Here is a 26910-nt window from a genome sequence, read left to right on the forward strand (position 1 = left end):
TGCAGCTCTGATGTGAAGCTACATTAGCTCCTTAGTTCTTTAGTGAGCTCTCATTTTAGTAGCCCATTTTACACTTCAGCTAAACCGACAGTCTTGATTGAGACCAATTCCTCTGGTGAGCACTTTGATGATCGGAACTAGACTTTGGAATAACTCACCTTTAATACGGTTGTCACAGCTCCATTCCCCCAGTTCCCTCCTGTCCCTCTGCCTCAGTAATTTTCCACTCTACCTGCCAGCCACTCCCACCCCGTCAGCCCAACTCCACTCACCTGCAAGCACAGCTGCAGCTGATTCCCAATCAGCCCTGCTTATAAGCCTCCCCTGCACGCTCACACTCAGCCAGATTGTTCTTCTGTGTCCATGCAAGACTCTCCAGCACTTCTTACCTGCCTGACCTCCTGTTGCTGAACCTGATTGCCTCTGACCTGCCTGCACTGTCTGTCTCCTGGTAAACTCACCAGCCTTCCGTCCCTGACCACGACTTCTGCCTCAGCGTATCTGGTTCCTGTCTGCTCACCTGGTCCCGACTTCGCTGCTGCTCATCCCCAGTCTGCTCCGCTGCACCGTCGGCCCCCTCTCCTGTAAGCCCCTTTCTGTCACTCCTGCCCGCTGTAAACGGAACTGTACAGTTCTGAGGGTTCACGTCCTCCCCCTCGGTTCCACATTCTCTGCTCGACCCAATCCCCGAGCCTGAAACCCATAGACTTTGCGTGGGCCCTGAGCCTGAGAAACGGACTGTTTCCTGTGTTTCCTTGTCTGCCCGTGTACTAATAAAGGTCATTACCAACGGTCCCAGCTTTCCAGAGTGCTGCTTTTGGGTCCAAATTGCACCCGTCACAATGGGTGCACCTGAGAATCTGCTTAATACTGGTACACACATGTTTTGCCAGAATACCAAAGGCAAAGAGAAAAGTCTGAAAATCCAATGGCAATGCAACAATAGGCAGATAAATGGAGGGAGAAAATATCTATTTCTCTCAATGCAGTGGCAGATGTTATCGTTACTGGGTAATCTCTTAATACAATTGTAAAAACCTGTTCTGTGCAATATTAATGAAGGCCTGGAGACATGAGCGCTGGTCTACATGGCCCAGGTGGCGGGTAATGACGCTGAAAACCATCTGCATCAAACACAACTCATTTCTCAGCGGTTTCAATCTGCGGCCTCCGTTTTACATGTTAAGGCCATCCATTAATGACCTGCGCCTATACTGCAGCAGTCAGGATCCGTTTTGTTCCCGCTGCCTGGTGACGTCTATGTCCCAGCCTTCGCTTTGATTAAAGATCGATTCAGAAACCGGGAGCCTTCGATAAATTCACACTGGGAGAAAATACTCTCTTTGCCTGGGAGGAAGGATGGATTCAGACAAATGAGAGCTACTAAATGCCACGGAGACGGCGGTCTAAAACGGCTCGGAGTTTCCTGTGTCCGTGGTGAAAGGCACCCGGAGGGCCGCCTGAGTGATGGATGGAGATTGTGCTCTTTCACACTGATGCTTAGAAAGGTGGAGGGAGGTGAGACTTGGACTTGTAGAGGGAGTGAAAAGGGCGAGGACTTTATCAGTGATCTATAATGGATCAGAACCCTTAAGAATAAAAAAACAGGTTACAGTGATGCAACGACGTGCAAGCAGGGGCGGCAAAGGTGGACGAAGACAGACGCAGGGAGCTTATTTTCTTATTTTGGGGTTTAACATAGACCTCTGGAAGGCAGCAACTGGCTGCCATCTGTGGTGATAAGCAGTCCCAGACAGAATTTAGTACACACGACCACATGTTGAGCCCTCTGACCTAGCGGAAGCCATCAGTCCAGCCAGCCTGGTGTACCTGTAAAACCACCCAATAGTTCGACTGAAGTCAGGTTCCCCCCCAAAATAAGGTACACAGACTGCTTCTGGCGTAAATTTGGCATAAATAGAGGGACGAAACAACAGACGTTAGCATGGCTGTTTTAGATTCTCCTTTTCTACATGTTGTTCTGCCGTTGCTGATGGACTTGTAGGGTTTTCTAAATCACTCTTCTTTTTTTGGGATTTTCGTACAGCAAAACATATTGATTCATGTTCGTCCCGGCGAATGTGTGGCGACAGCAGGCAGCTCACACATCAGTATGCAATCAATACATGTTCATATAAGTGAGGGGAAAAGAGGCAAAGAGAGTAAAAAACACAGCACGTTACAGCTACCAACGTAGCTCGCAGCATTTCAAAGAGCCGGCAGCAAAGCTAAATTATGCCTGTGGCAGTGGGGCGCAAAGTAAAGAATCTTTAGGGGATTGTGTACTTCGGAATCAACAAGTTCCCTCATCATCAACCTGACATTTTTAAATCACTTTAAAATGGAGGATGTTGTTTGAGATTCTGTCAATTATGAGTCTGTGGGCACACGGACACTTTAGTAGCCAGTCGAATGTAAATGATGAATTTGGGTCACATAACAATCAGGGTTTATCACTCAGCATTGGTGACCAGCCTCATTAAAGTGTCTTTTCTTGTTAATGGATCTAAACCTCTGCAGCCCATAATTTGCTGCTTTTATACTGTATTATGGAGAGGACTCCAGTTTCACCGATACAGAATCTAAACTGCTGGAATGTGATCAATCATAGTAAGTACAGATTTTTACAAAAGTTAAGAAAGGATGTCTCAGGTCATCAATATGCTGTATTAAGATAAACAAGGTGTATATAATTGTCCACTGAATGACAAATCCACAGGCAGACTCACGTCTCCTCAGTCTGAACTCTGTCTGTCTGCAGTCTGCATCAAAGGCCTCCTCCCGCATTCCCACCGCTCATCAAACTTAGATGGGCGGCTTTATGCCTCGTCATTAGTTTGGCTTTTCGCTCCTCCGTCTCTGTGCCCTCCCCCCCTCCCACCTCTGTCTCGCCGCGCCGCGCCTCGCATTGCCTGGTCTATGCAAAGCAGCCCACTGTGAGCCGGTCTGCCTTGATTTCAGTGAACTTGACAGGCCTCTGAGACAAATTCAGAGAGCGACTCCTGCAGTAAAGCTCTGCTGTAAATACTTTTAATTCAAGTGTCAACGAGTCAGCATTGCTATGATACAATACTGCCTGTTAATTAAGCCAATCCTTATTTTTGAAGACTTCACTGCTGCTTCATGACTGTCACATGCACCATTTTAGCGAGCTGATAATGTGCAAGTTTAAAGCAAACATAAATTAATGAGCCTGAACTGACAGTGTCCTACAGGTTTATCCATTATTTAGCATCAAGGTTTTTCCCAGACAGATAGTTGAAATGATGTATTTAAAAAATGCTTGTTAAAGGCAAATCTACCCCATGGCTATTTATTTTCCAGACGGGTTTAGAGGTGTGTGTGCATGAAGCATGTGAGTCATACAAAGTGGACTTTTTCCCCCTTGGGCAGGTCTGTGTGTCAGCCAGATGAAGGATCGTTGCTTTTCTGACACAGTTTCCTATCATAGGTCATGAAAAATGGGTCCGCCATCTGTTGCAATCTTAGTACGAAATAGACAAACTTGCCGTTGACGTCAACTGTTAAAAATGCACAAAAAAAGGTATTTCCACAGATAGGATCAGTTTTAAAATGCAATCTTTATCTTCTCATGAGAACAATTACAACAATGTGAGTTACTCTTAACAAATCGTTCACAAAAATATTGATCAATATGGTCCAAGGTGTAAAAAACAGGAGTGTAAAATATTATTCCAACTTTATGTGCAACAGTATAGATTAGATGGTACAAAATAAATATTCTAAATGATAATTTCTGATAATTCTGATAGGTTAGCAGTTAGCAGCGCTTCAGAATGCAGGTCAAATGTTAAACAACGCAACAGTGTGAGCTACAGTATAATGTATCACACTGCAGTGCACATGTGATGGTGTGTGACTGTAATATCTTTATTAATAAGATTTGTGTTACAGAGAGATTGATCCTTGCATATTAGCCATTGACTTGATGGCTAATAGACATTACCACAATCACACACAGTTAAATCTGTCACTTTTACCCCCCCAGTTACCCCCTCTTGTAAAGCATAAGTGTAGAATAATGTTGCACAATTATCTAAACATTCACAAACATGCATTTACTTACAGAAGCATTAGCATTTCTCACATTCACACAAACTTCTGTTAGAAATAACAATGTAACGCACACATAAACACATGAAAAAACACTGCAGCAGGTCAATGAAATGTATTCTACTTTAACTCATGTGGATATTTACACTATTGTTTCTCATTTAGGTGGCATTTAAGTGTTAATCTTTACTGGGGTTCAAACGGGCAGCTGTGGGGAGGAGGCAGCGGTGGATGAATGTTGCGGTTAGCTTGTTTGACACAGCTGCAAACAGAAATGCTGCAGGCTTTTGTGTAGTAATGCAGTAACACTGGATCATTGTGTATTTTAGCACCCTCGAGCAGCGATAAGCTGCTTACCAGGAGGGTCTCTCCACGATGCAGTTTTATAGCCTCTGCTGTCTCCTCCCAGCACCAATTTGACTTCCTTTTCTCAATAAACATGGCTGAACGCAGATTCAAATATGGCCACAACATTTAAGTCCCAATGCCCCGTCGTGACTCAGAGGTTAAAGTGGAAGCTGTCCTCACAAAGTCTTCAGATTTTCTGTGAGCGTGCCTTTAAGATCTGATCTCTGTAAATAACAACCTGTCAGAGCGTCCGTGTCTGCAGAGTAGTTTAGACAGATAACATCGGGATTACATTGTCCCCGCGTGTGACCAAGAAGACCAATTTAGTCTTGTGGCAAGTAGGAGAAGGACTAATGAGGCCCACGGCCCACTGTGGGTCACCTGGTTCACCAAGAACCTCCAGGAGAAAAAAGGAATCTGGCAAATCTTTGTCAGTACGACCATTGTGAAGCAGCTGTCCACAAACACTCTCCCTGCACATGGCATTGAGACGGCGTATCAGAGCTTTGGGAAAAGACGGGAGTCAAAACAGTGACGGGGCTGATGGGAAGAAGGGGCATGTTGATTCCTGTGCTCCACTCATGCCAGTGTCCCCAGAGTCACGCGCTAAAAGCACTTGGCCTCACTTGGGCTCCTTGAAAAGGACATTTCCCTAAGAGGGATAGTAACCTTCACCGGGAGCATGGACTTCCCAGTCTCGACTAGGACACGTTCTCTGTATCCAGAGACACAAGAAAAGATGGAGGAGATCCAACAAGAAGTGAAATAACAGGGAGAGTGGGCACAAGATACTCAGAAATATTCAGTACTGTAGTTCAGGAAGTTACTTTCTACCATAGCTTGGGTCAAAATGCATTACACAGCGTGATGGGCATGATGGGCGTGATGGCGTGATGGGCATGATGGGCGTTATGGCGTGATGGGCATGATGGGCGTGATGGCGTGATGGGCATGATGGGCGTTATGGCGTGATGGGCATGATGGCGTGATGGGCATGATGGGCGTTATGGCGTGATGGGCATGATGGGCATGATGGGCATGATGGCGTGATGGCGTGATGGGCATGATGGCGTGATGGGCATGATGGGCATGATGGGCATCATGGCGTGATGGGCATGATGGCGTGATGGGCATGATGGGCGTGATGGCGTGATGGGCATGATGGGCGTGATGGGCATGATGGCGTGATGGGCATGATGGGCGTTATGGCGTGATGGGCATGATGGCGTGATGGGCATGATGGCGTGATGGGCATGATGGGCGTTATGGCGTGATGGGCATGATGGGCATGATGGGCATGATGGGCATGATGGCGTGATGGGCATGATGGGCGTGATGGGCATGATGGGCGTCATGGCGTGATGGGCATGATGGCGTGATGGGCATGATGGGCGTTATGGCGTGATGGGCATGATGGCGTGATGGGCATGATGGCGTGATGGGCATGATGGGCGTTATGGTGTGATGGGCATGATGGCGTGATGGGCATGATGGGCATTATGGCGTGATGGGCATGATGGGCATGATGGCGTGATGGGCATGATGGCGTGATGGGCATGATGGGCATGATGGGCGTCATGGCGTGATGGGCATGATGGTGTGATGGGCATGATGGGCGTTATGGCGTGATGGAGTGATGGGCATGATGGGCGTTATGGCGTGATGGCGTGATGGGCATGATGGGCGTTATGGCGTGATGGGCGTGATGGCGTGATGGGCATGATGGGCATGATGGGCATGATGGGCATGATGGCGTGATGGGCGTGATGGGCATGATGGGCGTGATGGCGTGATGGGCATGATGGCGTGATGGGCGTGATGGGCATGATGGGCATGATGGCGTGATGGGCGTGATGGCGTGATGGGCATGATGGGCATGATGGGCGTGATGGGCGTGATGGGCGTGATGGGCGTGATGGGCGTGATGGCGTGATGGGCGTGATGGGCGTGATGGCGTGATGGGAATGGCTGGCTGGACTTTGATGTCTTTTCTAATGATGCTTCAACACAGCCCTCATCAACAACATAAAGCCTAATATTGAAAACAATGTTCAATCCCCACAAAAGAAAAATAAAATAATCCAAAAAAGATATTCTGGAGGCATAAAATGATCCAATCACTGGGTGGTTTTATGGCTGTGAACACGCTATGGCTCCCTTTCCCCGGGATAAATATGCTATATAATTAAAATAAACAAAAACAAATGCTCCCACTGTGTTGTGATTAAGCCTAAGGTTATTACTTCACAGGGAGGGAACTCTATTTATTCTTCCTCAAGAGGAGCATTACAAATCATAATCACGCACACCAGTAACAAATAAGCAGTCGGCACAAAGTCATTCATATCCATGTTGCCTGATACAGACTCTAATGTAATCGTTTCTTACATCCCAGGGTGTCCAATCTAATGTCCATTAAAGTCAAGCAGTCGATAATTGTGTTGAGGCGTGCAAGTGTTGATGTCTCCATGTAAAAATTACCCTATTGGAAGCTCAGCATCGGGAGGCAGGAGGCTGAAACTGCTTTCGATGATGCTCGCAGGATGCAGACAGAGTTCTGAGCCTCTAAACTCGATAATGGAAGATTAAACTGTTGACATTTGCATAAAATATCACGACTCGTTCACCATTTCACTCCGGGCACCAGCTGCCACTTGTTCCGACCTTCCTCCGAGCCGACAGCTTGAGATGTCGGTTCATGAACTCTTGCAAATGCTATGCAGATAAATTAGGATCTCGGACTATTTGCAGAGGCCGTGTTTGCTGAAATATCTGACAGTTCACTGTCAACCCGAGAGGGCCTTTGCTTTAATCAGCGCCCGTCCTCCCTGGCGTTGAGAGACCGCGGCGACATGCACCCGCTGAGGGTGCGTGGCTCAGAAAGAGCCCGGAGGATTCTCGTATGTGGAGCTCGAAAAAGAAGGAGGCTCAGACCAGACATGGGAACACCTGACAGCGACAAAGACACTATATCTTTAATTAAAGAATTAACAACTATACAACAGCTAATCCTAAAACATTTTCTTCTTTCTCTTGTGACAAAGCATTGATCCATCTTCAGCTGTCACTGGTGAAACGGCAGTTCGGAGCCCATTCTGAGCATATTTACGTTCTTATGTTCTTGTATCTCCCTGGTAGGATACAGATACAGCTAGTAGCATTTGTTTAAGGTTGGAATCAGGACAATCCAGCCAGTAATCCTCAGATATCCGTATTATCCCTCGAAAACAAACGATTTCATTACGTCTAGATAAGAAAATTAGAAAAAGGCAATACGATGTAAAAGCTAACTTGGTTATCTCGAGCTCACTAAATAGGTTATTATCATGGGAAAAACAGCAATTAAATAATAGAAATAATACATACATGGCTTCCAAAACTGTTACAAGAAACATTTATGATGGCAGCTAAAAAAAATATATTCTATGTATATATGTTCAGGCCCATCTGAACTAATGACATCATGATGATACGATGGTGTGAAAATGGAATGAATCCTTCCTGGAGTGTAAAATCTGCCCACCTCCCTCTGTAATTACTCCGGTGTGTAGACGACTAATTGTGTGGTGCTGCAGGTAAATACAGCAGAGTAGCCTTGGCCCACCACTACTCTCATTATCCTACAGAATTAGAAGGCCAATTGCTGTGCGTTACCTTGACAGCAGGACGGCCAAATCCCCTCCGCTGTGAGGTTACAAATGGAAATGCCACCCAGCCAGTGACAAACGCTTGTGGGTGGGTGGGTGGGGGGGTATGGGGGTGATATCAGTTGGTTTGCCGTTGCCGTTTAGCTTTGCCAAGTCATGGGACTGACAGATTGAGACTACAGTGCTCCAAATAGTGCTGCAGATATAAAAAGGTAATGAGATATTAGCTCTTGGATGATCCTCACGTGCCCCCCCTTCATGCTGCTGGGGCTTCACAGACAAAACCCAAAACAAGCCAAGGAGGTTTTACAGCCTTCTAAATTCAAAACTCACCCAATCACACGGGGAAAAACAATAGCAGAGAGGTCACTCTTGGTGACCGAGCTCTTCATTAAATCACCAGTTCCAGGAATAGATGGACAGGGGGGGTGGTGAACAAAGGGGGGTGGGGGGGCAGTGTAGTCATACCCTCGGGAGCTGTATTAACAGACACATGAGATGAACAAAGAGAAACATGGCAGCGCCGGTCAGGTGAGGTCACAATGGGGACAATAAAGACATCTCAGGCACAACACAGCCGAACATCTCAAAGTCTCCATCATCAAGACAAACTGTAATCCAGCCTTAGTCCTACAGCTGCCCCAAAGCTCCGAGGGGGTGTGGGGGTCTCTCGCACATCCTACTGACATTATCTATCTCCTAATGTGATGTTCAGCCCAGAAATCCAAAAAAACCCCACCAAAAATCCATGAACATGTGTTTTTGTTAAGCCAATATGTGATCGCTGCTTTGATTTGTGCTGCAATAAGTTACATGCTAATAGTCTTTTAGTGCTTCTCAAGTGACGCCGTTCATCTTGTGTGAGTCAACAGATATTTTATAACAGTTGATAGTTGAAATTCTATTACCTGTAAACACTATTACTGCCACCAGCACACCTACCCCAGCGAGCCTGGATGCTCCCTGCATGATAATGCCTTCAGTGCTCCTCATATAGTCGCGTATTTATTGTGCTGTCAGTTTTTATCAGAGATCTATGAATCTTTTCATGCGTTTTAAAGCTCTCACTCCCTATTTCCATCGCTCTGTCAGAAATGAAGTCCAATCCAGCCTAACATTAAAATATGCTGTTTTTTCCATGTTCTGTCTTTGTTTAATCTTGCAACAAACTGTGTCAAAGTCATCTGCTATTAGCAGATAATGTTGTATCACCATGAATCAGGCACTGAAAGAGAGGCTGTGGCCAGTCCAGGTGCTACCTCTGCATATATGTGGAGTTTATTTGGGGGGATTGGGGTCTTAATGCCAGCCTGTCAGCCCCTGATAAATGACTCTATGTGAACTATCTCCATTAAATCAGCCTTTATCAGGGAAAGAGGGCCGTTCAGCCGTGCTATTAGCAATTGCAATTTATAAGACAGCTCAGGCTCAACAAACCAATTCCCAAGTGCACTTGGTGAATTCAGGCCAGATTATCTAAAATTGGGGAGGCCGGGATTTAAGAACAGCTCAGATTTTACTGCCACAGTAAAATATCCTGAATTTAACCCAATTCACACACCTTTCTTGGCTTTTCATACAACACCCTTCTTTGTCTGTTTTTAGCTGTTGTTTGATGCTGAGATCCTTCAGTCAGCATAATAAAAGATAGTTAATAGACTCAGTAAGTTAATCTTTACTGTTACATGTCGTGTGCATCAGTGAAAACAACCACCCACACATGTAATTAGCCTTAATTTACATGGCAAGGGTAGGGATTTTATTTACACACACACACACGCACACACACACACACACGCACGCACACCCCGGAGCAGGTGGAAGACAGCAGAGGTTTGATAAAGGCCAGACTGCTTGTCCTTAGGCAGCAGCTAACATCCTGTCCAGAGCTCAACACAAGGTAAAAAGCCAAAGGAATTGTAAATAAGCCGCCCAAAACGACCTCCTTCCTGTTTACTTTTACATGGCATGACATACCCGGTGCACTTAAAAAAAATAAATAAAAAAAGCAGCCGGATGCCACTTTAATGCGCGCACACATGCTGTTTTTAGTGAAATCCTGTGTCCTTGTTACTTGTCTCATAGTCACGTAAGAAAAGGCGATGCCATTACAGGCGCCACTCCGGAGGAAAAGACGCTGCAGAGGTGAAAAAGAGGAAATGCAAAAAAAGGGAAGAAAAAAAGGTTTCTCTTGTTGCTGCCACAGAGGTCTTTGTCACCATCCCTGGAGCGAGCTCAGCATCCAACATTCATAGTGAGGAATAACTGCCCTCAGCAACTGACATGATGAACATCCAGACTTAACAGCCAGCCAAAGTATCTAATCTATCCCCACCACTAAAAGAAACAGTCATACTTAGAGCAATTGCACTGCCTGTCAGTAAAAGCAGAAAAGCAGAGGACAAAGTATCAATACCAAAGAAACAAACATCGGAGGATGACGTGCACAAAAACAGCTTTCTGTGTGATTTCTTTTTCAAATCTAAATAACAACCAGGTTTTAGGAGTTCGCTCAACAGGCCAGCACGGCATGATATCATCCGCCATGTGTCCACACCTCTTCACTTCAAAATCCTGAGGTATTTTGAAGACAAAGGTCAAATACTGACGATGACATTTCTTACTTGAAGAAGCATTGGGAACAAATAATACCAGCAATGCAAGTGAAATATCTGGTCTGTACATATGGGTCAGAGGACGTGTTGAGGTCAAGTGCGCTGCAGGCACAGCCAGCCGATCTGCCTCTGATGTGCAGCCCCCCCACATGAGCTGCCCTGGGTCCTGACCTTATAAAAGCCCGCATCGTGTTGTGCCTCAATCTTACCTAAGCAGATGGAGAAGGGTGGATTTGATTCTTTTTTTCACCATCCTTGACTACTATTATTTAAAAACTGATGTTTTTTATGCTATCTCAGCTTAAACTGAATTAATGTTTTCCCTTAGCCTGCGTGAAAAGCCCTGACCAAATCCTCACTATTGTATATTTTAAGCAAATTTTAAAGCAGCAAAAGGGGTTAATGCTACAGGGGGGAAAAAGAGGGGAGGGCAAAACATTTCTAAACAAGATGTTGGGAATTTGGACAAAAGCTGAAAGCGGTTCATTTCCCCCGAGCCACATAAATCTCATTACTTTCCCCTACATTGCCTCAGCATATAAAGCTGAATAATCGAGGCATTTTCACATCAAAGCGCAACATTTGGTATCCAAGCTATACATGACAAACTCCTGTTTAGTGAAGCACATCTATCTGCTGGACTTCTATAAAGAACACCAACAAAGAACTAGAAAGACTTTTTTGGTGGGTTTTTTGGGGATATTTAGAAAACACTTGTTTATTTATGCAATTCTAAACCACATGTAAAGGTCCAAGGATTAAAATATGCCTGCGACAGCAAAACTAGCTTGTTAGCATGAGAGGTTTTGCTTTGTTTTTTATTTACTTCCCCATATTCTGCCTTAAATTCCTTCATTTCAAACTGTCACACAGTGTAATAGCTGGTGATTTATCTGCCAGTCTACATGAATACCATCATTAGAGGCTGGGTCACTGGACAAAGATACTTATTCTGGCAATCACACACTCGATGACACAAACACTTCAGGCTAAAGACGTCAGGTTTTTTAGCCGAGTCATTTGAGTCAAATGAGGTCTCGTCAAGATGTGAGCGCATGTGTTTACGGAGTGGGACCAACTGAGCGACTGCATCTCATCTGTGGGTTAAGTGCGCGTGTGCATATTTATGGCCCAGCGCATCAGACTCCCTCTGATCTCTTTCTACCTCTGCAGCGTGGAGCCCGGGGAGCCAGATCAATGCCCGAGCTTCCACAATGGAAGCTACCCTCTACCCTCTATAAAGCTCTTTGCAGTAGAATGATTTTTTTTTCTTTTCTATTTGTTGGAGTCAGACTGCCACCACAACTTAAACTGTATTGGTGGGAAAAAGGAGGCAAATGTAATAAATCAATCAAAAGTTTCAAATGCCAAGTGCAGCACAAGCACAGCAGAACCAAGTGGCAGTAGAAAGCCATAAAAGGTGGGTCACATATTAGTTTGCCAGGGCAGAAATGTGACATTCTCTCTGTGTATGTGTGTGTCTTCATGTGTGTGCTTGTGCTATATCGTGCTACTGCTGGAAGGTTAGAAGCAAGACATTTCCGTCACACTACATTTTCCAGACTCTGCATGTTGCTGTTGTCCAGCTATAATTTTCTTGGCGTTACCGTTAATGCTGATTCAAACGCGCCCCAAAGCGAGTCAGGAAAAAGAGCGGCGAGTTGACGGCCTGTCTTCGGAATCGTCACTTTACCCTGAAATAATCCTCCACTGACTGAGTGAACTGTGCTGAGCAAAATCGCCTCTCTGTGAGACATACGATCTTGTGTGACTACTCTGGACATGCATGTGTCCACACGCCGCTGCAGCTACACGCACAACAACCGCACTGTTTGAGTCGGGGTGGAAAATGTCTGTACGGGGAGGCACGGCTCTGCCAGCAAGCTAACAATGTCTTCACTGTGTGCGTCTGAATGTTATGGACCTCTTAGAACACTTGATGCTTGCATGCTGGAACAGAGATGCCAGTGCAGATAGTACACTAGGACATGGTAAATATTGTACTTTGGTGTTAAATTTCCAGTAATGTTCAAAAAAAGAAACGGCTTTATTTAACTCCTAGCTGTGATAATGAAGAAGAAACCGACTGGGGGGTTATTGATTGTTATTTAGGCTGACGCAGTGTGATCATAAGCTTCCTAACCTCTCTGTCATTGTGTCCCTTTCATAACAAGGGCAGTGTCCCCCTGAGTCAGCTGTCTCCCAAACTATGGGATTGATACTAATGTCACTTGGGGTTCTCTGTCTCCACTTGGTTTCTGCGATGTCCACCACCATCCTTTCATCTGTCCCTCCAATGCTCTTGTTTCAATCGTCTATTCAATAAGCTTGTCGGTTGCTGTCTGCGTCTCTCCTGCCGCTCTATGACTTCCTCCAGCACTCTATGTCACGACCTTTATTTGGCACCATTTTGAATTGGCCTGCGTTGCATCAGAGTCCACTTGCATCTCTGTGGGGGTTCTTTCTTCTTTTCATCCATTCCTCTGCCCTCCGGTCTTCATCTTTGAGAGACTGATGGCTTCATTTTTGCTTGATTTTAACCTCAGCACAAAGAAAAATAAGAAAGCTACAGTGTTCAGCTGCCAGTTCTGCTCTAGGACTGACAGACTGATCTGACCAAAGGACCAATCCCACCTGGGAATTAATGGTAATTCCTGTCAATCATGTGCATATCTTGTTACTATATTGACCATGACATCTTCTGTCAACTTTAAGTTTTATTTTTATTTAATTAGCAGCTACAAAATCTTGGAGCGACTCTCTTTGTAACGGTCCTTCTCTATGTGGGGGTCTCGCTAAAGACGTCAATTTCCCTCAGTCCCTAAAGCTGCCGGCTCTTCCTGACCCTTGTCCCCGCTCCGTCACTTGTGTGCTCCATCTCCATGATGTAGCCTCTGTCTGAAGCGTGCTGCATTTGGGTTGTCCAGGGTTGGTCTCCAGGATGATGACAAGTATCCACGGGCCCTTTCGGTGCAGTAGCTGTGGCTGGGAACCCTCTGACAAACGAGCCGTGTACGGAGATGCAGCACACACGCTTCGACGGTCAGGAAACACTCTGGAACTCCTCGGAGACCAGCCAATATTTTCAACTCACATGTAAATGTCACATTAATATCTTGGCATTTATTTCTAAAGTTTTATGATTTAATTTGAGCAACCAGCTCTAGAAACACTCCCAAAGTGGATACAGATAAACATAAAATGGGAACAAAACCAGGAGGTCCCAGCGGAGGTACAATCCTACATTTATTCCTTCATCAAATAAGAGCATAGAATAATTACAGTGTGTATTAGTATTTAAAGAGTGTTTATAATGTGTGCGGCTGTCGTTAACATGACCGCACACCACTGAACATTGCTATGGCAACATTGGGTTTTAATTATAGCAGGCCTGAGCTTTTCACGCACAAGAATTCCCGATTAGTTCTACGTGTTGTTCGCGCCCTGGCGGCAGGAGGCTTACAGAACATGACAGCGAGTGGCGCTTCCACGGTTGGCTACGTTTCAAACACAGCTCATATTTGTTAAAGACAACTACGACCCCTACGTGGACGTAAACAACACCAGGTAGTAAACAGGAGATTTTTTCTTCTTTTTGGAAGGTTGTAGTGTGAGTTAATCTTTACTCTTTTATAGGTCTTTTTTTTATAACATCTGCTGTGCTCATAAACTCATACAATAAAGAGTCTGAGTGTGACAGTGACTATTGTAAAAAATAATAATAAAATCCACAACCACTTATGAAAAGTAGTGAAAAAACCATTTTGATCCCAAGGGTCTGTAAGAGCTTACTGGGCTGACACACTAACAGCAACAGCAGTTTCCCTCCCTCAGAGTCCAGAGTGCCGTCACCATATTTCTATATAATGCAGATAATAAGAAAAGGTGCCATCCATTTAGTCTCATTTAAATTTTACAGCCCTTTGATAGAGGAAATCAGAGGACACTGGCTCCAGCAGAGCATTTATGGCCCTCAGCACCATTGTGAGTGCCGGGATGTGTGTGCACGTCGTGTGCTACAATGATGCGCTTCTGTTAATGAACTCCACCATGTAAAAAGCAATGTCATTCATTGGCGGCTATTGTGGGCACTGTCCACGTTCCAACTGCATAAAGGGGCCAATTCCACTTTGATAGTCATGCACGTTTGTTTATTTCTTTGCCAGGCGTTGGATTAAAGGCTTGTACTTTTTTTGAACTGCGTTAATTTGCAAATGAGGCGCTATTAAATCTGAACTGTTGAACCCAACTTTGTTTATCGGGTCAAGACAATTAACACGCAGCCGGCAGTTAATGGAGCTAATAGCCTATCTTGAAATAACAATTTTGGAAATTGCCACAGGAGTTTTACGATGCAAAGCTGCCTCCATAACATTATAATACCCACTGTTTGGGGGCTGTTTTTATGTGTTTTAAGTATAATAGCAATACATTTTACAAGTAAAAGAAAATGGGGGCACATGTTGACCCTGAAGAAAAGATCCATCTTTGATGAAAAAAAACAAGGTAGTATTTTAACTTATGTGCCTTTTTGTAGAGTGATTTAAAACCATTTAGTGAGGTGCAACATTCCAGGAATCCACCGTTGCTTTAAAAGAGAGAGGAGCTGCTTTGAGAAAGTCAGGAAATCTTAATGACGATTTATGCCACTTACATTCAATACGAATGTTAATGTCGAACGACTACAAAAGCAAAACCCTGTTTAACTCTTTCCTTATACAGAAAAATCACAACATATTTTGTGACAGCTGGCGATGCTGTTATGATTTGATCGAAAAAGGCAGAAAAAAATGGGTCTGTGTACCAGCTGTCCCCACAAGTAATTGACTGATTGTGTCTTCTGTTAGCCACCACTTAAAGTTAATCAGGGATGACTGTCCCAACAGTCACCGGGTGAGAGTACACCTGGGACAGGTCACCAGTCCATCTCCACACACACACACCATTCACTTACTTACACCTCAGGTTGATTTGGAGACAATCAAGCTAATGTGCATGTTTTTAAGAAGTGGGCGGAAAGAGTGCCAAGAGAAGACCCGCACATCTTAGGACAAATTGGCCATCATTGATTTCCTATCGCAGTCTACACTTAAATGCACATGAAAATTAGTGCAAAATGAAGATTTATGAGCAAGGCAGCTTTTGGTTTTCAGCTCTGGGGCGGTCTCTCGGCAAAGGGGGAAGAAAAATGATTGAAGACGGTCTCCCCAATTGGTGGTTTTCTTCTTTTTTCATGCCAGTGATTCCCCAAAATGTACCTGTCGATCAAAGCTGAGCCTGTGGGGCCTTGAAGGGGAAGAATCAGGGAGGGAGGAATAATTAGGGCTCACACTGCCTGCGAGGGCTCACACTGAGGGCTTTAAACACCCTGCACCACCACCACATTTGTTCTTTTTGAAAACAGCACCCTGACAACAGGAACCCACCCTCCAGTGACCGTTGTCTCGCGTCGACTCTGAAGAGTCGGCTGCGGTCAAACCTCAAGGCGGAGAGTCACACAGAGGACTGCACTTCTGTAAATACACATCTATTTTTAAACCAGACGAGAAGCCTAAACGCGCAAACGCTCGCTCAAATATGTCCTGGCTGCCTTAAAAATTAGCATTTTGAGATTTTTCCTGCTCTTTTAATCCAACTTTTACCCCTTTTTCCTCTGATCCAGTAGATGGAAAGAGTGCTTTTCTACTAGTTTGTCGATGTGGCTCCACCTAGCAGCTGCACCTTAGTTGTACCTTATCAATCTCTGGCCGCAGCAGCCTGCAGCCATTACAACATCAAGATAGGAGATGTTTCGCCGTCAGCTTAGATGTGGGGTTTCACAGCATCCATAGATCCCATATTTTTTTTTCATATACACCCAATTGCTAGGCTTGCTATTATAGCACCACTCCATCAACGCCACAGTCTAAGCCCTATTCCAGGCATGTCTTCCTTGTTCTTCAGGTGAAACGATGCCTTCATCAATCCATCAAATTTCCATTGTTCTCAGTTATTGCCCACCTCCGAGTACGACCAACTGTGTGAAAACCTGAGCCAAGCGCAGGCACCGACTACATCCTAGGAATAGAAAAATGTTGCTCTGCAGCCACCTGTTTCTGTGGGTATCACGGCAGCAGGCGGCAGGACTAATGAGGTCGTGGGAGTGGAGCATGGAAGGCAGCAAAGGAAGGGGGTCTAAACACAGGAAGGCAGAGGACGTTCCCATTTATAATTCATGTGAGGAGAATTATCATCACCAGCATAGCATTTGGGATGAATTATTGATCGCGTCTGTGCGAGCTTTATTTTAAAAACACTTGCAGATGGGAGGTCCTGGTGGACAGGCATGAAAGAGAGGACACAGAGGTAGAAGCAGCAAACACAAAATGCTCTACAGAGGTGGGACAATATGATTCCACGGAATGTTTATGAGATAAATGCTCTCTGAGGGAAACTGTGATTGATCAGGCTACACTGCACCCCGGTGTGTTTTAACTGTGCAGTTATATATGTGTAACCAAAGTGGCAACTTCTTTATCAATATAGGTAGCAATTATTTTGGTTTGTGTAAACAGCTAAAGTAATGTAACAGTTGAATTGTACTGTATTTCTATCATGCAGACCAATAAACCTGTTACTTTCAGTGTCTCCTTGCACGGGCACATTATTTTCAGTATGGGGGATTGTCCTGAATGTGTTAATCAATTTGTCATTGGGTCCTATTCTAGACAGACGACCTCCCCTTTATTGTTGTAACTATTCAGTAAAAGACTGTTATGGGATGGGGTGAAGCCCTTTGAGGATGGATTTTTATTATTTACATTCTCTTCTATGTATGACAACAATAACAGTAATTCATCTAATACCAGTGGTTGCTTCTCTAAAGCCAGCGTATACTTGCTCACATCTCTGTAAACCTCAGGCAAAGCACTCTAAAACCAATAAGACAGAGCAACATTGCACTTTTCTTCAGTCCAACGGAGGAAGACTGGCACTCAGAAGTTACAGAAATAGATGTATGAATTCTGCACAGTTTAGAAAAAGCCAATTTTAACAGTATTAAACATTGTAAACCCTGTCACATTCACCAAACCACCAAGACAGGATATTTTGGGGGGAAAGTGTTGGACAAATTTACAATAAATTCTTGGTACAGTAAATTAAAGTGAATAAATCCTTTAAATCGCTAAGAACAAGTGACTCTATCAAAGGATTTAGGACCGTATGACTGACTTGCATGTCAGAAATAAATGCTCCGTGGCAATAGCTCGCCTGAGGTTAAAACCTGCTTCAGTAAATAGCATCCAGGCAGCTGGCCAGCAGTTGCTGAGGCAAATTCCAGATGTTATTGGCACTGGGTGGGGATGCTGAGCAACTAGTTATTTTTAGCCACGGAGAAAAAGGAAGGAAATGAAAGAAGCAGAGTCCTGCACGAGGGTTTCTGAGTAGCGAAGAAGCTAATCAAATGCGAGTGGCCAATGGCAATCATGTCCTGACACAATGGTGCCTGGTCTGCTGATGGCTTAGTCTTATCACAACATCCTCACTGAGGGCTGGTGTGTGATGAATGAGAAGAGGAGGGCGGCACAGCAAAGGTGCTGATGGATGGCAGAAACGGAGAAGGAAAAATGAAAACTGCTAATTATTGGTGGAAATTACACCAAGGGGCGTTGATAATGATTACCAAAGGTTCGTATAATGTTGCTTTAAGCAATCCAGGTGGCTTGTAAGGCTATTAAGACACCGAAACCTGTCACAATAAAACCCTGTATTTTTCTGGGCTTGTTACATGAGCATGCATGTGTGTGTCTGTGTGTGTGTGTGGGGGGGGGGGGGTCAAATGCCAATGTTTCCGCCTGCAGGCCTGTTTAGATGAGCGGAGAAGGTGATGCGGGATGCATTTAAAACCAACTCTACCTTTCTGTTTGACGAAGATGACGGATTCGTCAGAAAGCTGCCGGCTGTCACTGCTCTCCACTCACAGATGGAAAATTACCAAACTGTTGATCGATGATTAACAGGTGCGAGCTAATTATGCTAATCGGGGCAACAGCCAAATAAAGTGATTGCCGTGTTCATTTAAATGACAGCAATGCTCCTCCGATGGCTAATTAAAAGGGGTTGAGAGGAGGAGAACGAGGCAGCTGGGTTTAAGGTGGGAGAGGTTTAAACAGAAATGTTCTCTGGGGTCTACTGTAATAAGACATATTTTAGAGATTTAATGATGTCATAATGAATTTATGATGATGGGGGATGGGCCGGGATGCGGAGACGGCAATTTGACGGTCTGCCTATGAAACTATTCAAGGTTCCACCCCTGGAGGAAAGAGAATGCGGAGGAGGAGTGTTTCTGTTTGAGAGGAACCAAGTAATAAAAATCAGTGCAGCACACTGAGCAGGGCGTGTGCTCCATCTGTTGTGACACACGCCATATTGGACTAGGTGGAAGAAGGCTTCCCGAGGTGCGATCGCTTTTCCTCCCAGGAACGGTCCCATTTGCATGTGACCCAGGAAGAGACATCATTAGGAGGAGGGATGGGATCAGAGGCCAGGGGAGATGAACTCTGGGGCACACGACAGCCACCATGGAGCCGGGAGAGGATGGAAAGGGCTGATTAATGTTTATAGAGGCGACTGCTATCAAACCCCATAGCTTCCGTCTTCTCCTCAGTGTCCTCCTTTTTAATTCCAGTGCTAAAGTAGAGATTAAATTATACAGCGTTTCCTCCACCATCAGGAATACCCCATTTGTTTTAAAGGGTGGGCCAGCAAGAGACACATGCCCTTCATTTGGAAAGACGGCCCAGCTTCTTCACACGTTATCTCCTTTAGACAACCCGATAACATTTGAAAGGATTCCAACCAAGTCCAGTGTGTTCATGCTACATTAAATTAAGAATGTGATTAAATTTGACATTGCATTGGCCCCCCAGCTGCAGCAGCAATACAATCATAAAATTATGTATGTATGTCTTGTAATGTAAGTCTTCATATGCTCTTATTTGGCACACTAAATGCTAGAATCTTCACATTATTTCAACCATGTGAATGCCACTACTATCGGAAAAGGAAGGTTCTTTGTTTACTATGAACACAAAGACACTTTGTATCACAGTTAAAGGAGTAAAGCATATGCGGAGGACCAAAACAACCAGAGAGAGAAAAAACAGTCCTATTATTGTCTGTTTATGAGGCACTCTCCCTATTTAAATTCATGCCCCATTAGTAGAAATCTGCTGAATGTAATGTATTTTAATGTGACGTTTGGCTTTAATGGAAAATCAATGGTGAGACAAGCCTGTCACTGCTGAGACCATACCAAAGCTATCTCCACATTGACATGTGGAGCACCCGTGTGATTGATTCTGACTGCTGTTGGATTTTAATATCATTCACCAGGAGCTCATTGACTCCCAGACATCAGCTTGTGGTTTATCTGTGAACTGCCAAGTGAGACCTTGCCTTCTTTTCCTTCGCGCTCATCTGTTCACTCTACATCTTCCTTTGCCTTATTTTCCCAGTCACAGGCTGTGTGGCCAAGAGGAATTGGATGGGGGAGATGAATCTGCAGATGAATTTCCACAAATATGGCCTCTGCGGTCGATGGTAAATGGTGGGACACGGTTTATTCAGCTCTTAATATTGGAGCACTGACTCTGCGTGAGCGCTCAGGCTACAGAGAAGCTGCAGCGTCACCATCCTCCCGACAACATGCCCCCCAGAACATCAGCTGCCAGGTCATATAATTCATTCTATCACCACTGTTTAGTTGAACATAATGTCTGTGTAAATGTTCGAGAGACGAAAGACAACAGGATTGATGTTGTTGTTATCACATATCTGAATTACCATCACAAAGACGTATGATTCCATACATTTATTCATTTTGCTCCAGTTATCCAGATGAGGCCCAAAAAGAAATGAGAAGAAATGAGCTCCTTATGAGGGGTTTTGCAATATTCCAGCCATGTTGTGTTGGAATATTGAAAACTGATGTTTTCCAAGCCAAGAATTCAGCCATTCTGGGCGCATGCTTAACAGCTCCTCCAGCTTTTACAGCTCCTGACCTGAGATGACATCTAGTTTAATAATTAAAAAACACATGCATCCCCATGTCAATATAACCTGTGAGTCGACATGCGAGCCAGAGCCAACATATGCTCGGGAGCACATTAACGCACCATTTCCGAGGCTGTGTTGTAGACGCTCAGTGATGAGATGAAATTGCTGATCCAAAAGTGTTACAAGCAACGCCCCGACTCTATTTAGATTCATAAACCTGTCAGATTACACTGAATTTCTTTTAAATCCAGTTCACATTGACTAAACTATTACGGCTTACACACATTACCACAAATTAATGCAAGTACTGTTTAATAAGAAACCAGAATTTCCAAACTAACGATCCAAATACTATCGAGTCCATTACTTCTGACAAAGGCAGAAAAGACTCCTGTTGTTATTAGTAAGCACCAGTGCACCTTCAGGCGCATCCATAGTTAAAACATAGCTTTGCACAAACATATAAATACATATTAAATGTAGTGCCGGCTCAGATGCAGGACCTATTTGTGGGGGCAAAGAAAAGCACTTCAAATAGTTGACTCACCTTGCCGAAGTCCCTGACATCAAACAGGTCAAAGGGGTCAAACAGCTCGCTGTTGCGAAGCCCAAACTTGTCATGGCACACCTTGAGGAACGTCCTGATGTTCTTCAAACACAGGAACTAGAAAAGAAGAGGACAGTGGTTGATTTTCTCGAGTCACTTGCATGGTGTGTGTGTGCCTGTGTGTGTGTGCCTGTGTGTCTGTGTGTGCATACTGCCGACTTAACTGCTACTACTGGGCAAAAAAACCAAAAACGGTTAATATAGTGGGGAGTTTTCAGTGGCTGGGAATACCTATAATAAACTGCATATTAAATGCGCTAGGCTCAGTAAGACTGGCTCTGGCTGCTAACATATGCCATCATGCAGATAAACCTTGAAAGGCTGCGAACGGACCCATAACTGCACCGGCACATTGCAATATTAATGACAAGCCAAACTGCCACCTCCCATCTTTGTGTCTGTGAGGAGCAAATTTCCTAGCATTGCTACTCCTGATGCTGCTGAAATAGGTCAGTTCCTCTCCTTGGGTCTGAAAGCTAAACACTAGCACATAAATGTCTGTATCTGGCATGTGTGGTGGCCTTGGAAGGGCTGGTGTATGGGAACTCATAAAGGAATAAGCAGTAACAAAAGGGTTAATGTTAGCATTCTTTCTCTGCAACAAAGCCAGCAACCAGCTGTTGAAAAAGTCTCATTTCAATCTTCCTGTACCCTAATGAGCCCGATTGGATGTTACAATAGACCGTGGTGGAAATCATCAGCGTCAGTGTGTTGGATCTGTTACCCTGGCAGAAAAAACATAACACATATCATCAGATACATCTTCCTGGTATTTTGTGGCATTTGCGTTGGCCGCACCTGAGAGACCTGCTGAATCATTCTTATTCATGTGTGCACATCTGCTCCAGCCTTTATGTCATGGGTGTGAACCCCTTTACAGACTCATTCTTGACTTAATAAATAAATAAATGTGTGATTGGTTGCCGAAAGCCGAAGTGACATTTGAAGTTCAGCAACGAAGGTTATCGCACTTACTGATCCACACGTGCAGTGGGAGGGGAAACGTATATAAAAAAAAGCTTATTTTTCCAGCCTGGATATGAAATGGTAACATTTGCTGGAGTGGTTTGGGGCTGAGAAAGAGGGAGACACTGCAGATACTGATCAGGAGGATGGATGATGTCGCTGACATGCTAATGCATTTTTCCGCGATATCGGTGCGATGGTGTGGGTAGAATTGCAAACATTGCGACAAAAAAAAAAAGTATTTTGTGGCGTTCAGAGCACGAGGTTGCGTGGGAATTAACCATCTCCTCGGGCACAGATTGGCTGTGGGAAGATCAATCTGGAATCACCTCATTGTAGCCTGGAAGCTTAGCAGAAATATTCCTTTGTTTTTATTCCGTGACTGAGATTTTAGGCATCGAATACCAACAACGACGTTGGATCGACAACCAAATGGCAGCAGATTTTTATTGGGAGGAAGTGCACAGAGCACACAAACAACAACTAAACAGCTTTTGCAGTTCCTGAGAGCAGAACCGGAACATCCAATATTGGTGCAATCATCTGCAACTCCGTGAACCGTGTTTTTCATCACAAACTCCTCTATATGCACAGAAGAGATGAGTGCTTATGCATGGAATCTACTCACACCGTTATGTAGATGCCCTGAATGTACCAATTACACCTTGGTTCGAAATATAGCGCTTATTTAAGCAAGCACGGAGGTAAAGGTGCCTTATAAGACACGTGCAAAGCAGAGCTGTGAAGTGGGTTTAGGTTTACTGCCCAAATCCAGAGGTTTTACCCCGTGTAAACAATGGCAAAGGAGGAGTGTCAGTGCTTAATTTCTCCCCAGTAAACCCAGCAGGTCATAAGAGACAATTTTCCATAAACAGTTGTGCTAAAACATAAAATGTGCTGTGAGTCACCTGTGGAATGAAAGTGCAACCCCACACACAAAGGGAGAACGGTGTAAAACTGAACACAACACGCAAGAACGGGCTGATTTACTGAAACATAAGATGTACGAGAAAATCGAGGACTTGTGTTATCAGTTATATACATTATGTATACATTAACTGACATCATTTAGTATTTTAGTTGTATAAATTATCTAATATTTATGTTGTGTCAAAGCTGCTACACAAAAAACATGAATTTAAAACATAGTTTCTGCATTTATTGTCAAAGTATTTATCAATAATACAGTGAAAATGAGAGAGAACATGAATACTTACTCACTAGGCCCTTAAATTGTCTGCTTGTGCCTCTAAAAGTTTATTTTAGTTAATCTGGAATCCTGTATACAAAAGTATTTGATTGTCGATGTTGACAAAGTATTTAGATACAGACCAGCAAGTGATTTAATCCTGGTTTTTAGGTTTGAGTGAGTTTAAGGGGAAAGAAAAGAGAACACAGTTCATGTCGGTGATCTCTCCTCCATGGTGGCTCGACGCTCTCTAAATCAGGTGGCTGTGTGCTCCACTGGAGCAAAAGCTCTGCGTTTGATTTCTTAGTCTTGAACAAACAGGTCTTGAAAGGGGCATAGATGTTGTCACTAAGGTGGGGGGGGGGGGGGGTGCAGCAGGTGGGGGGACAGCTAGGAAAAAGCACTCAGGTAACAAAGACCTGTCAAATGCCTGGAAAGTCTTCTACCGAGTCGCTGCATCGCACGCGGAATAATGCATGGTAGGGGGGCCTGTCTGCGCGTGCTGCTGTCTGAGGGGGGACAAATTAAAGCTTCCTCACTCAAGCACAAACGGCAAATTGAAGACATGCGATGCTGGAAGTATGTCGGATTTGCATGATCGGGCAAGAGAGGAGGTGGGGGAGGTGGGAAAGGAGTATTGTTTTATTAAAACTGAAGCAGGGTGTGTGTGTGTGTGGGGGGGGGGAGGGGCTAGCAGTGAGCAAAACAACTTATATCAGAACAAATGGGATTTTAGATCTAATTCCAGTTTAAGGTTGAGAAGTTGGGGAAGTTGTTTCCAAGCTGCCTCCACAATAAACAACTGAACACTAAATCTACGTTTATGCATTGATTCCTTATGTTTGTAGATACAAATCCCAACTTAAAGTCATGATGGCTCCAGTAAACTGGGGTAAGTGATGCTGCAGCCAGGAGAAGAAGATTGATGTGTGCCTCCTTTAGAAATAGCTCTCATCAAAAATGACTTATGAAAGCTCCCCCCCAAAAAATCCAAGACACATATGCAGCCAGTAAGTTTCTAGCTACAGCTATTTTCAAACGTGACACAGCAAGTTTTCATAAAGTGTCTCTGCACCAACATCTGCCTGCATGATCTCAGTAAACACTTGGAGAGCATGCGCACGTCAAGTCCCAAAGGGGATTAATGGCCACGGGGGGGCCCTTCCCATTTCCAGGGTGCCCAGATTTTAAAGTCAGTAATGGGAAATGCCCTCCTGCAAATTACAAAACATGAACCCTGCATGAATAATGCATGGCAGAAGAATGCAAATGTGATAATCCTATCCCATTACCCCTGAACGCCTGTAAGCCAGTCTCGATTGACCACAGTTCTAAACTTGTCCAACCGACAGTTGATTAAGCAGAACTGTTTCTGCTTGGACATGGTGACGTTAGCTCAGCTAAACAGCATTATACTGGCTGTAGCTGTATGCTAGCCACCCATTCACAGAGTGTGCATGTCAGCCATGCTTCAGGAGGATGGCCCACAGCACAGGGGGGGGGGGGCATTAGCTAAAAACATGAAGGATGCCATCGGGAACATGCTCTCTACATATGGACACATTAGGTCACTTGTGTGAATACATAAGCAGTGACCCTTAAAGCAGGGAAATGCTATTTGTGTCAGAGAGCGAGAGAAAGAGAGATAATGGAGAGAAAGATGAGTACTATGCCTTAAAGGTAGAGCTCCTTCCTTTCTCTGCTTAAGCTGACACACTCACAGCGAGACACAAAGAAATCTGCTTCCTGGTTCGTATAAAATCAGGAAATAAAAGTTGACATTTTCTCAGTTCTGCAACATTTACATAAAGGGATTTTAGAGATGAATCTGCAAATACAGTGTGGTCATTTCCAGATGATGAATCTGAGCAATGCCGCCGATTATCATTATCAAGTATTTGTGACTCAGCTTGAGCTTTTGGTTCTGCTGGCCAACGTGCTGCGGCAAATCATTCCCAAACTGAGAACGAGAGCAAATGAAAGTTAGATTTTGTGGATTAGACATGAATTTGTCACATTAATGGCTGAGATGACTCATTAAATGAAGAAAGGTGAAGCAGGAGCCAGTATGACAGATGAGTGGAAAAGTCCCCCACCCATCAAATGATAATAAATGCAATGTGATCGATCGTGGTTTCAGCTGCTGTTTAACTGAAGGTAAATGTACTACAACAAACACAACAAATGCTAGTTTCCAATGCTTCCAATTGCTTCCCCTCCCCACAGAATTAATCAGTTATGTTGATTTAAAAAGACTGTGAGAGCTTCAAATGATGAAAATATGGGGTCACCCATGGTTTTCAGAATCATCAGCTTCCTTTTATAGGACTTTTATGTTCCTCTGACCTTTAATGAGTTCTTCCATCCCCTCCACTCCTCAGTTTAATTCACTATTACGGCTATTTGCACGACAGTGTTCGCCTTTTCCTGACTTGCTGCCCCTCATTTTGCATCTGCCATTTTGCATCTGCCAAACACAGGCGGTTGGACATGGATCTCCCCAAACCTCCGAATGGATGCAGTGTTTGAGGTTCTGCTGGAAAAGCCCGTTGATCTGCTGCAGCAATCAACCTCTTTAGGTTCAGACTTCTTGGTATTAATTTATTTGTTTTGTTGTGCAGCTTTATTCAGGACACTTTTCATGAAGTTGTATCTAGGCAACAGTCCACGTATGCTGCTGGAGAGCGTTAATGAACAGTTTAGCTTCAGCCTTGATGAATGAGAAGCAGAGCCACTGAGTATTCTGGACACCACTGGATCACTGGCCAGGTGATTTATGACATGACACCAGGGAGATAGCTGCTATATCCTCACGCTTTCTGGTGGGTTAGATTCCCATAACATGCATTAGCCTTGCACCCTTCCTCTCCACACACAAACCAAACACTGCTCATACATGCAGCTTTGCTTTCTGCTGTGCAGACATTTAAAAACTATTCTGAGCCAGGGAAAACTTCCTACTTTTTAACATTACCAATTCCCGCTACTACCAGACTGCATTGTCAGCACCACGGACCCGTTTCTGTTTAAAACAAAGGCAACAGAATTCTCCAGGATGTTTGTACTTGTGGGTTATCGTTTCTGAAGTCAGACAATATACTTTCAAGGTTTTGGAACGTGATCCTGAAAACAAGCCCACAGTGCTTTTCCTCCCATGGGCTTCATCCTTTTAAAACCCTTTTTGATTTAAAGTAGAGAGGCACTGTCGCGATAAGACGACGTTTAAAAGAGATTGACAAGTATCTCCAGTTGGCTCAAGTAAAAATTGAGACGCTCTCCCATATTTCTTTCTAGTTTTCCCAGCAGCCTCACTTACTGTATCCATCCTACTGGTGTGTGTATTCATTTCAAGTCAGCAGCCTGAGCCTGGGCTGAGAGCCCTCGAGCATGTTTGATGTCAGGTGTTGGTCAGCCCTTTGTTTG

General features: G+C 44.3%; 1 protein-coding gene across 7 annotated transcripts in view; it reads right to left on the reverse strand.

Annotated features, from left to right (window-relative positions):
- The window catches only part of vav2 (vav 2 guanine nucleotide exchange factor), a 118835-nt gene that overhangs the window by 67026 nt on the left and 24899 nt on the right, over window positions 1-26910 (reverse strand). For all 7 annotated transcript variants that reach the window (XM_029837195.1, XM_029837194.1, XM_029837192.1 and 4 more), the window contains exon 2: window positions 21273-21389. In XM_029837195.1, coding sequence (XP_029693055.1) covers window positions 21273-21389 — 117 coding nt within the window. The remainder of the gene's footprint in view (window positions 1-21272; window positions 21390-26910) is intronic.

Source organism: Takifugu rubripes, chromosome 6, assembly GCF_901000725.2.
Source record: "Takifugu rubripes chromosome 6, fTakRub1.2, whole genome shotgun sequence".
Classification (NCBI taxonomy): domain Eukaryota; kingdom Metazoa; phylum Chordata; class Actinopteri; order Tetraodontiformes; family Tetraodontidae; genus Takifugu; species Takifugu rubripes.